The sequence below is a fragment of the Cyprinodon tularosa genome, unplaced genomic scaffold, assembly GCF_016077235.1.
Source record: "Cyprinodon tularosa strain WSP-4 unplaced genomic scaffold, ASM1607723v1 ctg185, whole genome shotgun sequence".
In the NCBI taxonomy this organism is placed as follows: domain Eukaryota; kingdom Metazoa; phylum Chordata; class Actinopteri; order Cyprinodontiformes; family Cyprinodontidae; genus Cyprinodon; species Cyprinodon tularosa.
In genome coordinates, this window is record NW_024038643.1 from 766,956 (window position 1) to 783,446 (window position 16,491).

Consider the following 16,491-nt stretch of genomic DNA (forward strand, 5'->3'; position numbering starts at 1 on the left):
ACCATACAAACAGGAGAAGCGGCGCAAGTGAAGTGAGACACTGTCATCGGACAACATGGAGTCATTTATAAATGTTTTAAATCAGGTCGGGTCCGGATTAGCCAGCAGGTGGGTCTGGATCTGGACCGTGGTCCGCTAATCCGTGACCTCTGGTCTTAGTCAATATAAAAGTCAACCCTTCCTCTGTATCTCTGGCTCTGAGTTCAGGGTTGTTGTCCAAAGTCGAGAGATACATTTAAAACCTATCTACAGAGTCAAGCCTCATTATTACAAATTTAGCTGCATCCAGTTTCCCATCTTATCTGAACCATTTATCCGTCGCTCCTAAAAACAGCATTCTGTCGTGGCTGATGCTGCCATCACCATATTTCTTACTGTGAGCTGTGAGGTTAATAATTTCCTTGTAAAACTTTTAAAAAATATATTGAAGTTTGCTGTTGGAAAATGACAATATATCGAAAATTTAAAGGGAACGTATACATTTTTGTAACTTTTTATTTCAGCTCTGAAATGAACCAAGATGCAGGCAAAGCATTTAAACACACTAACCTCTGTTGGAAAAATGAGACCAGCGCGATCCTCTGGTAATCCTCCGAGGTACAGGGTGTCATCCAGGTCCAGGATCTCGCTGTCCCCTGGCGCCGTGTACGCTGTTCTCATGCTATTCACCGAGATCGTTCCTATACACGTCAAAACAACCTTTAGAATTTTCCTGACCTTCAGCATGAACATTTTCATCATAATCTACAGTGTCATCATCAACACCACCTCCATTGTAACAGCTGCCATCGTCATTCTTCCTCCTCCTCATCATCACCCACACATCACTGTTATAATCAGAGGTAATTGAAATCCAACGCTATACATGGTGTATTAATCACCCTGAAAGCTAAAGCATGCTATAGTTTAATTTATTTCGAGAGTAAAAGTTTTGTATAGTTTTAAAAACTTCACACATTAAGTGTACAGCACTTAAAAATTCAATCAACAGTTATTATTGTATGTTCATTTAGTAAATTGCAAACTATTTACCTTTCTTTGAAGCATATGTGATTTAAATAAAATTTATTCAAGCAAAAAGGATGAAGTTCAGCAAAAAAATTATTAAATTGCCATAAAAGGCAATTTTAAACAAGTAATTCAATTTTAGAATCAGGATTGTATCTAATAATTAAGACTGTTTAAAACTTAAAAGCAAAAGTAATAGAATAAAGAGCTTTGAATATCTTGCAAAAAAGACTCTGGGATTTATCTAAATGTTTTCCAGACTTCATGCCTGCATACCTACTACCCCTGATAGGAATATTTAGCCATTTGGTTGTTGTACAAACAATTATAAAGGAACAGTAATAAGATAGCTGTGGATGCAAGCTAATAACACTATTTTAAATATGCCCTTACTAAGATGAAGGGATGGCACTATGACAGAGCGTGACTGTTTCCTTTTTTGTGCTTTGGCTTGATATTTGCCAACCCCAGCTGGGTTAAAATGGCTACATTCAATATTGTGCCACCAGTAAATCATTAATTCACTTATTTTCAGACATTTATACTTTTACAACATTCAAACAAGACCCCTGTTGAGAACGCTGGCACCCTATACCAAAGGCTTTTAGGCTATAATTACGACAGGTAGAATAATAGCTGCACACAAGTGAAAGACTGGGTGGAACATATGAACAAGATGAATAAAATACATCTTTGGTTTTCAAAGGGCTCTGTTTAAACACACATATCATTAGGAGAAAAAAATGTTAGTTACTAACGAGACGTGTTTGTAAATTCTGTCAATTTTATTTCAGCTATATTTTTACCTCTGTAAATGAACAATTGGCTGGTTTGCATACATTGGTTTTGCTATTAGGTTGTGAAATGTTAAAGATTTAACATAAAAAATAGCCTTAAACCACTGTCTAGTTACAAAGGATATATAGCTGTGATTCTAAGTTTTTATTTACGTATATGTCCATTTATAGTTTTCTTTGAATTTGCATCTTTTTAAAATTTCTTATTCACATGAATCTGTATTCTGTGTGGCTGGCACAAGGTCGTTTCAGTCATATTTTTTCTTCACAATTTGACAACAATCAAGAAAAGAATAAAATTAAGCCAAAATTCTTTAAAAAAAATGTTTTTTGGCCTTAATGTTTACTGAAGCCAGCTGATCAGATCATCACAGAAAATACAAACCTTAAGGAAACAAGAAGTTCTTATCATGATAAGAGATAGACAGATACATCTACCGACTGATGTTTTTGGCTAATATTTGTGTTTTTTCTTGTATTAGTACTAGCAGGTACACACGTTCCGCCACTTCGTTAGTACGTTAAGCGGCCATGCCCTGAGCAGGTATGAAGGGCATGCATTGCCACTGCCTTCATTTGCTATTCTTGTTGGTGTTTTGTATGATTTGATAATAAACGTTTCTATAAATTGAGACTCTTGCCTGATTCTGCTGGAGGTTTATTCTTGTACAAAGGGTTTTTTTCCTCTCCACTGTCGCTCCAAGCATTCTAGGTGTGACGGATTGCTTTCGAGTCAATGAGACGATGCAATCAGCTGGTTTTCCTTAGATGGAAAACTTTGAACCAATCTGACTGCATAATTTGGTTGAATTGTCTATGTAAAGTGCCTTGAGATGACATTTGTTGTGAATTGACGCTATATAAATAAACTGAACTGAAGTTATGTAGCATTTGTTATCCTTGTGTTGCTTTTAGTTATGTAAATGGAGGAAGAAGATACAAAAACTTATCTCTATTCCTATCTGTAATAACTACTTCATTCGACTGTGTTTTCAGTTTACATTTGCCTGTCAAAAAACTACCCCAAAGATCTATAAGCTATATTGCAAATATGCGTATAAACTAATGATACATTTAAAAAAAAAGATTGTTATAGTCCAAATTTGATCAACTTATTGAAAGAAAGGTGAAAACATAAACAGTTGAAATGTTTGGTTCTAAAATCGCAAAAATGTGATAGCTAGAAACTGTATTCTTGTTAACAAATAGACAGAGCTGAGTTTACCTGAGCGTCCGTCTCTTTGGAAGTCGACATGATACCATTCGCCGTCGTTGACCTTTCTGTCAATGGCCCTGGTCTTTGTGGTTCCTGAGCCCATGTCCAGCAGCAGGTACAGGTGACCATCCAGCATTTCAATGGCAAAAAAATCCACCTGTATGTTCGACATGAACTGCATCAATATGCGAGAAAGTTGTTGGAAAAAGGAAAAATGTAAAGAATAATTGCATGTGTGCAAGTTCATCCCAATAAACATGAATTTTTTTAGACATTTTGAATTGTTTAATTCAAAAAGTGACTCTAATTTGATACATCAATCCAGGTAGCATGTTTTTAATTTTACACACACACACACACACACACACACACACACACACACACACACACACACACACACACACACACACACACACACACACACATATACATATATATATATATATATATATATATATCCTTTACTGACGGATTTATCTAAAAAAAAATTATATAAATTAGAGTAGAAGGAAAACCTTCAGAAATAACCACAGCTTTTAGATGATGTTGACCTTATTTCTGCTTGCAGGTACTTTGGACAAAGTTGCCTCACATCAAATTGGTTATTTGTTGCCCCGGCATAATTAATCAATGTTTCTTTTGTGTCCATGTGTCCTCTTCCACTTGTTAACATTTTAATTATTGCTCAAAAGTTACAGATGGTCAACTAAATAGGACTTAGCTATTTATATAGGTTTTCTTATACATGAAAAACAAGACAAATCCGACTCACTTATGCAATACTTATGCACCTTTTGTTTTTCCCGTTTTGAAGAGAGACTACTGTAAGTGCGATATTTATACCCTGAGGATGCTGACACTCATGGAGTGTGTACTAGAATTTCCTAAATATTGTCATACATAAAAAGTTCCTTAGTTCAATTTATAGGTCACGAGTGCCTGCAATAGACTGCCAACCTGGTTAGGCTGTACCCCTACATTTTCTATTCAAGGACTAAGCTGCTGCAAAAAAGGTTGCATTACATCTTTTTGTCTGCACATTTTTACTGGGGCAACAAAAATGGAAGACACTGTTTGCTAAGATTTGTGTTTAAAAATTATATTGATAGGTCCTCACATATTATATAACACTATCATGAACAAGTTTCACTTGAATTTGTATGTAGGCTAATTGTTTTTTTCTTAATGTTTTAACTTGCATTTAATTCAACCATTTGCCTAAATTACATACAATACACATTTTTTTTTTCTTAATTTTGACTTTTTTGTAATTACACAAATAAAATTTAAGCATTATCTTTTGGTCTGCTATTTATCATACTATTTTAGTCTAGCCTAAAGTCAGTGGTGCATTTAGCTTCACCTTGACAGTAGGAGGGGTGCGGGGGTCTTTTCTCTGTTGTTGTCTGGGTTTGCCATGGCTGAAAAGCATCAACCCGTTTGGCTCCGTGGTTCTGAAGTCAAACGAAATTGATCCCGCCTTCTTCGCCATCCATTTGCTCAAAGCCACGAATGACTCCGGTGTGTCAAACGTCACTGGATCCAGTGTTGCTACACTTTCGCACTTGAAGGACACCACACCACTGACCTGTGAGGGGTGCAGAAAAAACAAAACTATAAAGAGGTTTCAAGAATTTTGCAATGTGTTTTTTTAAATCACTCCACTGAAAGACAAGGCAAATAAATGTCCCCTTGTAGTCTGAGACTGAAAGGAAGCCAGCTCCCAGCTGTGAACAGAGGGAAGACCAAAGAGGTTGAGTGCCTCTGACAAATGTAATCCCATTTAGTTGAATTCCTTGTAGTTTAGGACTCATGAGACATGGCAGGAGGCTGTGATACAAACAAGTGCATATGTTGTATCTAAGAGGATAATGCATTGTTTAACGTAATAAAGTGAATACCTTCATCTTTGGGTCACCCTGTTTGGCCAGTCTTGAAAGCTCCAACCGTACATCATTGTTCTTGTACACCACCTTTACAAAGGACAATGGAAATGAAAGAAACACATTTAGATTCAGTTAAAAAGAAAAAAAAGCAGCTAGGAGTGTTACAATAATAGTGAATACTGTGATGGACCGCTGAAGAGAAAACTTTAAGAAAAAACCCTTTTCACAATTTTGGAAATGGAAATATTTTATTTGTGAAAAGAGTTTTTTATTCATATTTGAGTTAGGAATTTCCTGGGCTATGTTTCAGTGCAATTATGACTGCCAGTCTTTCATCTCTACTAACTTATACATCTATAAGGCAATAATATAAATGTAAAGTGACAGATTTTGTGATCTTTGTTTTTTTAGGGTTGCTCAAGAAGGTCATTGCTGTTCATTTGTCTTTTTAACTGATTTAAAATTGATTTTAGGTGAAGACCTTGTACCCAAATTAGGTTTTGATCTAAAACATCCCATCATAGCTCTGCTGTCACTTCCTCTAACACGTCCTCAAGCCTTTTTCGACTTCTACCACGATTTTTCTCAGAAATTCCTCTGTTATTAGAATATCTCCATATTTCCAAACCCATCATTGTGAAAGAAAAAGGGATTTTTCTTTGAATATCAAATCAAAACACTTAGGAATATATCTTTTTTCAATATTTGCACAAAAACTTTGTGGGACAGTTAAAGGAGATTAATGTCTCGACTATGTTTATAAGTAAATGATTAATGCAGCAGCACTGAATTAAATTCTTAATGTAAATATTAACATTTTGCACAGAGTTGGTTAGTTAGTTTCTACTATTTACTGTATTATTCCTCATTGACTTTTCAGTCGAGTTTTTTCCAACGTGAATTAAGGACCACTGCAGTAGATTAACCTCTTGGCTGCTTCTCTAAGTAATGATCGCCTTGTCTTGTCTGTCAGTGTAGGTGAATAGCAACGTCTTGATAAGGCTACAGTTGTACTTAAAGCTTCTCACACTACTTTATCTGACCTGTCTGTATTCCTCCAGCTATGTGATGCTGTTTTATCAAAAACAAATCTTTGGGAGCTTTGGTTGTACTTATGAGATCAAAGTAGACTTAGCTAAGCTCTATTTATTACTTAACTGACTTCTGAAGCCGAGCGTTTGCACTGAATTTCATTTCATGGTATCAAAGTAAAGGGGACATAATGGATGCAAATGCATATAACATCTGCAAACAATCTTTTTGCTATTATCTTCTCCTTTTTGTTGGTAAATCATACGAATCCGTATACCATCAACCTCTTTTCAAGTTTAAATGCTTTAGCATTTTTATTGGAAAGCAGAGACATTGAGGGCACAGACAGCCTCTTTAAGATCAATCCTTTGAAATGTCCTGACTCTGCCACTTTCATCAGAGCTTTTTCAATTTCATCCCCTTTGCGTTTACTCTTCTTTCATTCTCCTTTCCACGACACAGTCTGCATTATCACTCTGCAGCATGAGTGTAAAGAGTCCGCCTGTGCTGAGCATTCTGATGCTGACAGGGACAAGTTAACACAGGCTCCTCTTTAATAAACCAGATCTTCTCATATGACCTTTGAGCAACGCTGGTCCTCTGCATTGGCTTTCCACTGCTGTTTTTTTTTTCATTTACTGTTCGTCAGGGGCATTTGGATGTGTTTGCAAGGATGCTAAGGTGACTCTTGAAAATAATAACTTCTGCAAAGCAGTGTTACCATGTGGGAACGTGTATGTGTGGAAGAATGCGCCTACAGTGCATCAAATGCTGAGAATTGTTATAGCTGCAATTGTTCATGCGTGTGATTGGCTGCATACATCCTAATTTGCTCTCATGGATTATCATATCATTGTATTAAATATGTAAATTCGGGAGTGAAGGGTTCACTTTGAATGTGGCAGTCTTGTTTAAACACCATCAGTCTTAATGGAGCAACACAGAGAGCATTCAGCACCAATACAGATAGCTCTCTGTTTGGCACATCATCTGTCGGCTTGTTGGGTTGTTTGTTTATGCCTCTGTGTGAATCCTGTGTGAATGAAAGGGAGACTTAGGTTGTGTATTGCATAAGTAAGACAATGTTTGCAAATATAGGTGGTTAGTATTCAAAGGTCCATTTATCTAAGTTTAATCATTCTAATTTTCTGTGTTTTTGTGGGATGATTTGTGCAAAGGAATATGTCTCTACACAACAAAGATTAGATTTATCGGCATGCAGACGGGTGCGTTCCTGTGTTCTCGTATGTGTTTCATGCTAGTCTTTGCTGCTGCGTTGTTGTGGCCCATTTCAAGCAGAGCGGATGGAGCGTCTCTGTGGCATAGCTAATTAGCATGTTAGAGCTTAGTGCAGTATCTTCTCCCTCAATGACACTCATCACTGATTCCGTCTGATGCTGGATGGGATGTGTGTGTCTGGGACTGTTTGTGTGAGTCTGCCAAGTGGAAGAATGTCGGTGTGTGCGTATTAGGAGATAACGTCTGTGAAATGTTTGTGTTGTGTGACATAGAGAGAGGGGAAAAGCTTTAGAGGGAAGTAAAGTGTAACAAAAAGAGGACCGTTTTATAAAAAACTTACATTTTTGTAAGGTAAGGAGAAATTAAAAGCAAAATAAAATCAAAACATATATGTTTCTTTTTTCTATTTTTTTTTAAACATACATGTTTCTAAGGCTACATTCACAGCCTGAAGTGACCCAAATCCGATTTATTTGCAGGTATGCGACCTGTATCTGATCTTTTCATGACAGTCTGTACGACACAGATACGATTTTCTCCAATGCGACCCAGGCCACTTGGCTATAAGGTCCTGAATCCGATACGTATCTCATCTTTTCAAATGCGACCTGCGACTGAAAGGCTAGGTCGCATTCATCCGACCTGAACGCTATCAATACTCGACATAGGTCTCTACTATGGGTCTTGTTACGCAGAAGCAGGAAGAAAAGCAACCATGGCGGACGATAATGCAGAGAGTAGTCTTTATTTTTCAACCATCTTGAAAAGATTGTGTTGTAAAAGCGTTGAATGAGGTAGGGAAAGAAATTAAATATTGCAAGATGTGCTCCAGGACTCACTTCCGTAAACACAGAGCACACCTGCTTGTGTCGTCATTGCGTCCTCTACTGCGCATGCTGGACACTTAACTTATATAAATGCAGTTCAAACAGGAGATCATATACAGGTCGCATATATTTGGAAATGTGAACAAAATAATTGGATTTCACAAAGTCAGAATTGAGCATTATTGCCTGCAGTGTGAATGCTACCTAAGTGGGATGGCTACTAATAAATCTGTATAGGGAGCTTAACATTAGGGTGATGGCACAGAGGAGGACAGAGCAAGAGCTCTCCTTGAGAGCTCTCCTCCAAAAGCATCATAGGAGTCTTTTTGGTGCCGAGAAAGAACAAAGATGGCGCAGGCACCCTGTGTAGAGCATTATGTGACCATTTCGGAGCGAAAAGTAGTGAAAATTTGCCCATACGGTCAGTCAATTGATGTCATTATAAAGTTTGCTGTATCATCTCTGCTCTATATAGCTTTGGGGGGCTATTGGGGTTAGGACAGATGTTCAGAAACAGACTTGGAGCTTATTAAACAGAAAAAAAACTCTCAAAACATCAAGGAAAACATGCAAATTAAAAACAGCAATTTAAAGAATAATGAACTTGAATCGCATAATGCCAATACATTTTTTTTACTGATTATTGAAAGGGACATAAATATGTTGGAGAAGCCTTTTTTTTTTTAATAAATAACATCTAATATTTTTCCGAACTGAACATCCTTTTCCATTGTCTCGTATCTTTTTAGAGAAGATTTTCTCATTTCCACCAGAAATAAATTCACTCATCACATTAAAGAAAATGGGAATTTAAATACACCAGTAGCAAGTTGCATAATCAGAATAACAACTAAGGCTTAACTATGTACTTATACAGACTATTTTGTTCAAATGTTGTCAATAATACTACATAATTTGCCCAATATCACTATTTTAATCATCCACCAATAAGCATGCATCACACCTCTTTGAGACAGCCCATGAAATTGTTGCTGACAGGAGAACCAGGCAGGTCTGCAGTGCTGGGACTCCCTCCCACATAGAAGAAGTCATCAGAGCCCAGCATCGTGTAGTCCTCCTGCGTGTAGCCCGTCGTGGTCAGGATCCCGTCCACAGAGATCGTCACCTACACAACAAAGCACAGGGAAAGGACACGCTATATACTCACACCAAAGGCAGCGCTAAGCCCTAGCTAGGCGCTGACCAGCCAAATTATCCCCCATTACTGTAGTACCAAAATGTATGTGCTTTCTGTTTGAATTGGTTTTGAAGAAGGGATGGTTGTGTTTCTGGTGGGATTTGATTTATTGAAAGTGAATCAGTGCTGACAGAGAAGTTGAACTGAACTGATCAGATTGTGGACTTTCCTGGTAATACTACCGTGATGTCTGTGCCATATGACTCAGTCTCTCCGAGAGTTGGACGTGGTCCTGGCAGCTCCAGATTGTAAATAGCAGTAAAGCCATTATTCAGAATGGTGACGCTGTCTGTGATTAACTTGGACTTGCTCAAACTGAAAGCTTTGGCGGAGCTAATATTGGACTGGGACTCTTAACCTACAATTTTTTCATGTACTATAATTAAAAAATAAGTAGAAAAAAATACTTATCCACCCTGCTAAATGCAGAATCAGAGTAAATATTTGCTTTTTTTTAACCTTAGTGTCTTAATAAAGAAAGGTTTCTAATGATTAGCTTCTAAGCTGCTCTACAGCTTAGTAAAAATGTAACAGGATTTACTTACTAGTATATAAACACCATCTCTCCTGAATGGTTTACCTACAGAGACACTATGTGTTCTGTAATTCAATTAGCTAACTCTGCTGCATAATAAGCCTCTATAGGGGCTTTTAGCCGTCACAAAGATCTAATGCTGTCACATGCAAATTGCAATTAGTTTTATCACTCAGATTTTCTGCAGTACATTACTGACCATGTTTAACTGCCTATAAAGCTTCAAAGCACATTACTTTCCCACTAAGATACAGTGTTAGCATCGCCAGGCAAATTTTGCCCAGCCAAGCAGCTGTTAGTTAGGTCCTCACAGGCATCTCCGTGCTTCACAGCAGGTGTTAGTATTATTTACTGGTTAGTAGTTGTTAGTTGCAGCTCTGCTGACAAGCAAAGTAGTGTTACTTGTGGTGGGTTACTGAGATCAGAGTTAATGATGTATGATGCTGTTAGTAGTTTTGATGATGTCATGTAATTGTGTAAGTTGTGATGATGGTGTTAGTTAGTTTGTGGTCTGAGGGGGGTTTGTTGGATCAGCGAGTCTCAATGAGATGACACACAGAAAAACACACGTGTTATGATGTTCACACAGGTGTTAGCAAGGCGGAGGCTCATTCCAAAAAACACATGAATAGAAAGAAACATGCAGCCTGCTCCTCTTTTCTGCATGCAGCCACTGGCAAAGAGGAAACAGCAGAAAAAAATAAAAACAAAGGTGGGTTGATGACTCAGATGAACCATGAGGAACATGCATGACAGATCCAAGGACGATAAAAAATAAAAAAGGAGGAAAAAAACGCGAGAAAAGGGAAGCCTCTCAATCCACTTTGTGGAATAATCAGCGAAGGGTTTCTTAATCAGGACATGCAGGGGGGGTGGGGCTCAACATTTGCGTGCATGTGAGAGATGAGACAATCTGTGCACGCCTACGAGTCATTCACAAAGTGATGGAGTGAAAAAAAATAGAAATAGAGGGAGAAAAATAGTTTGTTTTTTTAAAATAAAAAAGTGGTTGGCAAGAAGAAGGGGAAGGGGGCCATTTAAGTGTAAGAGATTACCAACCGCATTTATCCTTTTATTGGTTTACTTTTTTATGTCTATTATTCAAAAGGAAATAGACACAGGGAAAACCCAAACTAAGAAACAATTAGAATGATATCTACCGAACAATGGAGTTTGTTTACCATAGCGTGTCCAATGCCTGAGTGCTTTGTAGGAGAGGGGGAGAAAGGAAGGCAAAAAAACTGTGAACAGAACAACTCCGGGAACAAAAAAAGGAAAGAGCTAGAAGGCCTCTGGTGAGATTAGTAGGTTGGTTGGAGTGGTTTTGCTAGGAGAAGGGCACAGGTTAGGTTAGTAGAATGAATCATTCCATGAATGGTGGTTAGTTTCACTAGCAGGTTAGTTCAGTTAGTAGTCAGGTTAGTACAAACAGGCAAACGGTTGAGGCAGGTCACAGAAAGCACCTGAGTGCCGGTGGATCCTCAGTGTTCTTGTTCACTCTCTCATATTTGTTCATTTACACACTCGCTCACAAGCACGCAGTCGACTGGGAAAGCACTCACCTAGAGCTGAAAGCAGAGCTGGCCTGGTGGTTAACCCACTGTAAACTAAGATCGAAACCTCAGGTGTTTTCTTACTGCCACAGCATTGCTGCAGCTGAACAACAGTACGCTGATGACAGCTTCTACATTGATTATTTTCTGCCTGCAGACTACAGTCCGCACAGTATGCGGTTCACCAAAGCCAAATACACACCGAAGCTGCCCAAACTAAACACATTCATCAGTTAGATCTTCGAAACATTGGATGAATTAAACAAAAATACATTCTGTATGTTTGGTTTTTCATTTTGAAATTAACAAAATAAGAGCTTTGTATCCAAAGAAGGGCTGGTAATATCAAAGAAAATTTAAAAATAGCAGGATGTGACATTTTAAGAGCTTTAATCTGAAATAAAACTGATCTTTTTAAAAGCAAACCTCTTCAAGCTGAATACAAGTTAACAATTTGTGATTTCTTCCTCAACTTAAATTCTACTTAATCATTTAGAACTGTAGCTGATTTATTTTTAGGAAGTAACAACACATTTAGCTCCAAAGGTGAGATAAATAAGAGTAAGAATAGACAAGAAATTAGAGAAACATTTCTTTTTGTGTCAATTTATTGTTCTCAAGATTATTAAATGTTTTAAAAATAACAAATCATGCTTTAAAGTATCTGTAATCAGAGTAATATCCCAGACAGTGTTCATCAAAAATGTCTTTAAAAGAAGAATGCATTGTTTTATGTAAATTAGATAAGGGGGTTTGTTTTAAGGAATCTATGACATTAGTGATGATTCTGTTAAGGACTGATTAGTTTGACTATTCAAGCTTGAGGATGATCAAAGGCCCATTAAAAACAATTAAAACAAAGCTGTGTTTCCATCTGGAAGACTCTGCTACGCCTTACCTGTACATCCCGATTGCCACGTCATCCAGATTTACCTCTGCCAACCTTCTTCTGCTCTCCAGGCCTCGTGAGCATTTAATAGCATCCAACAGTGTTTTTTAACCACATACATCGCCCTGGTCTACCTCCTAACCCAATCAACTTCCTTCATCTTCATTCGCATGAATCTACCCATTCTATCATGATCAGCAATGTCTTCCATGTTGAAATAGCTGTTTGACTTAACACAGACATAAAATAGCACAACAGATGCAAAGTTTAGCATCATTAGCAGCTAAAAAATAGCCAGAGCTTATATGCTCACAGTGCTTAAAAAGCTGTTTTCGTCTATTTTCTTATTTTACAATAGCAATCTTAAAAAGACTCAGATGCTATAAAGGTGTAAGGAGTAAGCTCCTAATTAGTTTAAATCCAGATCAGTTGGTCCTAGAGCTAATCAGACCAATTAAGCAGTCCAGTTCTGTCATAAAACCCCTCCTGCCTAAAAAAAAAATAGTTTTATAATAACCCTGATTCACCATTTAAAACATTTCACATTTCTTCATGATTTTTTATTTACACACAAGCAGATGATTAGTCAGAGGAATTAAAATAGGAGGTGGCACACCACTAATGGTCCTCCTGCATGACACATACCAATACTAAGATGGAATAAGCTCTATTTTTGCAGGACCTAAAATAATATGAACTTAAACCACAAAAATACTGCTGCTTGTCTTTCTGCTTTAACTCTATACCAGATACTTTACTCCAGGGCAACAGAGAACAGCCTCCCATGACCCTGCTATTATATAAATGCAAATACAACCACATTCAGGCTGCTCTTCTTGTGCACTTATTTGGCACTGCTTCTTCAATTGTAGTTTGTATTGTAAAGCTGAATGTGACAGTACATTAGTAAATTCAGAAAAATACACTTTTGAGATTAAAACAGTTTTTATGACTCAAAACCTTGTAATCATAAGGGGAACTGCAGAAAAGATCTAGATCTTTTTTTCACCAGATTGTTCAATCTGGTGAGAAATTTAGTTTAAAAGACGATTAAAAAAAGGAACGCTAAGCACTTTAAAAAATGTTTGTTAAAATACCCGTATTTTATAATAGTAAGTTATTTAATTTAACTCCTATTGCTAGATGATGTCATTTTGTTGATTACAATAATCTCTTTTTGTTCAAAAATTATTTTCAAGTGATTTTGTTACACCCCTAAAGATAAATGTGTTATTGAGATATTAAAATATCAATTGTTTCACATTCTGATTTATCTCCAGTTATTTTTGTTGCATTGTCACTTTTAATATTTCATTTATAATCCTTATCACTTCTCCTCTCCTTTCGGCTGCTCATTCCTCTCTCTACCCCTTGTAGTTTGGTTACCTGTCTCAGGTTGCGGGTCACTTTGACGTCGTGCCAGGCGTTGTCGTTGAACTTGCCGTTGACGGGCTCCACCAGGGCTTCGAAGGCCCCAGAGCCCAGATTAATGACAAGGGACACCGCCCCGTTCTTTAGCGCCAGGTTCACATAGTCTGCTGACTTGCCCGTGTGCAGCATCAGGCCGTTGCGCTGGAGCGTCTTGAAGGAAAGCGTGATTTCATCACTGCTGGATTGGATGGGGTTTGGCGACAAGTCGTAGCAGAAGTACTCAGAGCCTTTGAAGGTGGCGACATACTCCTCACGAGCTATAAAGAGAAGCAAGTGGGAGAAAAGAAGAACAAATAAGTTTGTAAATGTTTCAGGGTTGTTGAACAATATTCTGATGATTGGCACATTATCTCAGGTATAGAGTGTCTGCCTACACTGCTCTCACTGGGAAAGAAAATGGTGGGCGTTCATCAGAGCCAGTCGAGTAAAACAAATCTCAGTTGGGTGGTTAAATTTGCTTCCAATGCTCAGTACAAAAACATATTCCTTAAGATGCTGAAAATGTTGTTATTGTCAAGCAAAGCCGCAATGATGCCAGCAGTAGGAAGAAACACTTCCTTCAGTACCTCTAATCGCACCATGGAGTGGTGGGTAAACAAGCTTTGATCAGTCATGTGGGTTAGAGATTAAACAGTGTGGATATGAGCGAGACAGTCGTGAGAGTAGAGCGTTCCAAAGTCGTTATGAAACCTGCCACGCTCTCTTTTGAGAGAACAGCTGTGCTGGCAGTCGGAAAGTGATGTGGTCTTATTTGACAACATGCCTCGTTTCTTGAATTTGGAAAAAAAATAAAAAAAATTTGGTGCAAGTATGTGTGGTACGCAGTCAAGGTTTGGAGGAATCTGATTAGGTTGGAGAAAAATGTTTCTGGAAAAGGAGAAGAGCAGCCTGCAAGCAGCATGTCAGCCAAAGCCAATTATAGTCCCTTGCAAATATATTCACTTTTTTACATTTAATTAAATTGCCAAAAATGTGCAGATTTTTGTGGATTTTACGCCACAAATAGAATACAGAATAAACATAAACATTAACTCATACATGTTAAATAAAAAGCCTCATGAGGCCATGGAGAAGGTTGTGTAGACTTGGACAGTATACAGAGCTCTGTTTTAGTATGGTGCAGCTGGAAACCTACCAAAAACATCATTAACTATATTAGCCTATACTGACATTCCAGGCAAGACATTAGAAAAGCAGTCGAAATACCCCTGATTACTCTGACAGAGCTTCAGATATCCATGGCTCACATAGAAAATCTTTTGAGAGTATAACTGTAAGTCTTGCAATTTTCCAATCTGAGATTTGGTGAAAAGAGCCAAAAAGAAAACCATTGTTGGAAGAAAGTCATAAGAATAAAACGTCCTATTTACAGTTTCCAGAAAAGAAGACACTGTAAACATGTGGATAAGGGTGCTCTACCTAGATCAGATTAAAACTGGATGATCTTCCATTGATTTAAGAAAGCTTTGTGCAACAAAAAGAAAACCGTGCAAAGCTTAAAGGAAAAAAAGCATTTTCTGAAAAAGGGATTTTTTTTTTTAAGTTTTTGAGTAGGAAGAGTGATTGTTTGAGTAAGACTAGGAGCAAATCTCCAGAGCAATCAATATAGAGGGTGGAGCTCGAATAAAAATTAAGTTCAAATCTGTCTGTTCTTTTTGGTCATCTTTGCTGTGCTGGTAAGGTTTTTGAAGAACTTGACTCCTGTTTATGGTAAAGTAAGAAACCAAACTGATCTAACCTGAACACTAATTGGAAAAAAAATTTAATCTTTAAAACAGCTCAAAAGAATATCTATTACTTCCTTTGAGAGGGACAAGATGTTATCTGTTTCTGAGTGAAGTTGACTTCAACTTGAGCACTTCAACTTGAAAGATCTATTCTAGAGAGACATACATTTTCATGCCTCAATTAACAAACATTTAAAATGCACATTTAAAATGCATTGAGAATAACACGTTTTTAATAATGTCTGATGGTTATTGTGATACATTGTGATTAACACACACGCCGCACTTGAGAGCTTCATAAATGATTTTTAAATCAATATATCTTTTTCCTTCCACTTTAGAAATGTGCGTAACCTTGCGTTAGTGTATCACATAAAAACCCATCAACATAGATTGCATCTTACAGTTTAAATGTGACGAAATATAAAAATACATAAATAAATAAATTAAGCAGTATGAATAATTTTGCAAGGTGGTATAGATTTCCGAGAACCAGGCATCCAGCCAATGGAAACTTACCTTGAACACCCTCTGTGACCTCCAAGGACATTAAACCAAGGTTTTGCAATCTATCATACTTAAGCTCACATTCACTTATCTGCTCTCACACCTACTCACACATCAATGCATAGCAAGCAGGAAAAAAAAAACATGCACTGCAGAACAAAAAGACAAAACGAGTGCATAAACAAGCAAGAGATGACATTATCTCTCCTCCACCAAAGCATCACGCTTCCTCTGCATCCTAATATCTCTCACACCCTCCTCTTGGCCTCCTGCCTCCATTCCCCCTTCACACATCTTGTTGGCCTCTTATTTTCTTTCATTTTTTAACTCTATTTTCTAAGGAGCCTCTGGCACAACCACCATCTTGTAGCTTGCAATAACTGAAGAACAAAGGAGAATTTAACACCGACCAGGTGAAGCCGGAGAAAGACAGACAGCTGTAGAGTCCAGGGGTAGAAAGCATTGCCATATAATGAATAGGCTGAAGTGTATCAGGTTATTAAGGTTGTGAGAGGAGGAGAGAGGACTGCTGGAATGGAATTGGAGGCACTCAAGTGAATGTAACGCAAAAAGAATAATGAGGGGGAAAAAGTGAGAATATATCACAATTCAAGGGCCAAACTGTGGCAAATTGTCTTTCTGCTGC

The 16,491-nt window shown here is 37.6% G+C and overlaps 1 protein-coding gene across 24 annotated transcripts in view; it reads right to left on the reverse strand.

Moving 5' to 3' along the window:
- The window catches only part of nrxn1a (neurexin 1a), a 101,039-nt gene that overhangs the window by 51,102 nt on the left and 33,446 nt on the right, over positions 1–16,491 (reverse strand). For 9 of the 24 annotated variants that reach the window (XM_038282546.1, XM_038282545.1, XM_038282534.1 and 6 more), the window contains 7 exons: positions 13,567–13,868; positions 10,920–10,943; positions 8,970–9,131; positions 4,923–4,994; positions 4,385–4,609; positions 3,031–3,178; positions 550–680 (listed from right to left, as the gene is read on the reverse strand). In XM_038282546.1, coding sequence (XP_038138474.1) covers positions 550–680; positions 3,031–3,178; positions 4,385–4,609; positions 4,923–4,994; positions 8,970–9,131; positions 10,920–10,943; positions 13,567–13,868 — 1,064 coding nt within the window. Of the gene's footprint in view, positions 1–549; positions 681–3,030; positions 3,197–4,384; positions 4,610–4,922; positions 4,995–8,969; positions 9,132–10,919; positions 10,944–13,566; positions 13,869–16,491 lie in introns of all 24 variants that reach the window. The other 15 variants (XM_038282537.1, XM_038282536.1, XM_038282531.1 and 12 more) reach the window with 3 other exon arrangements.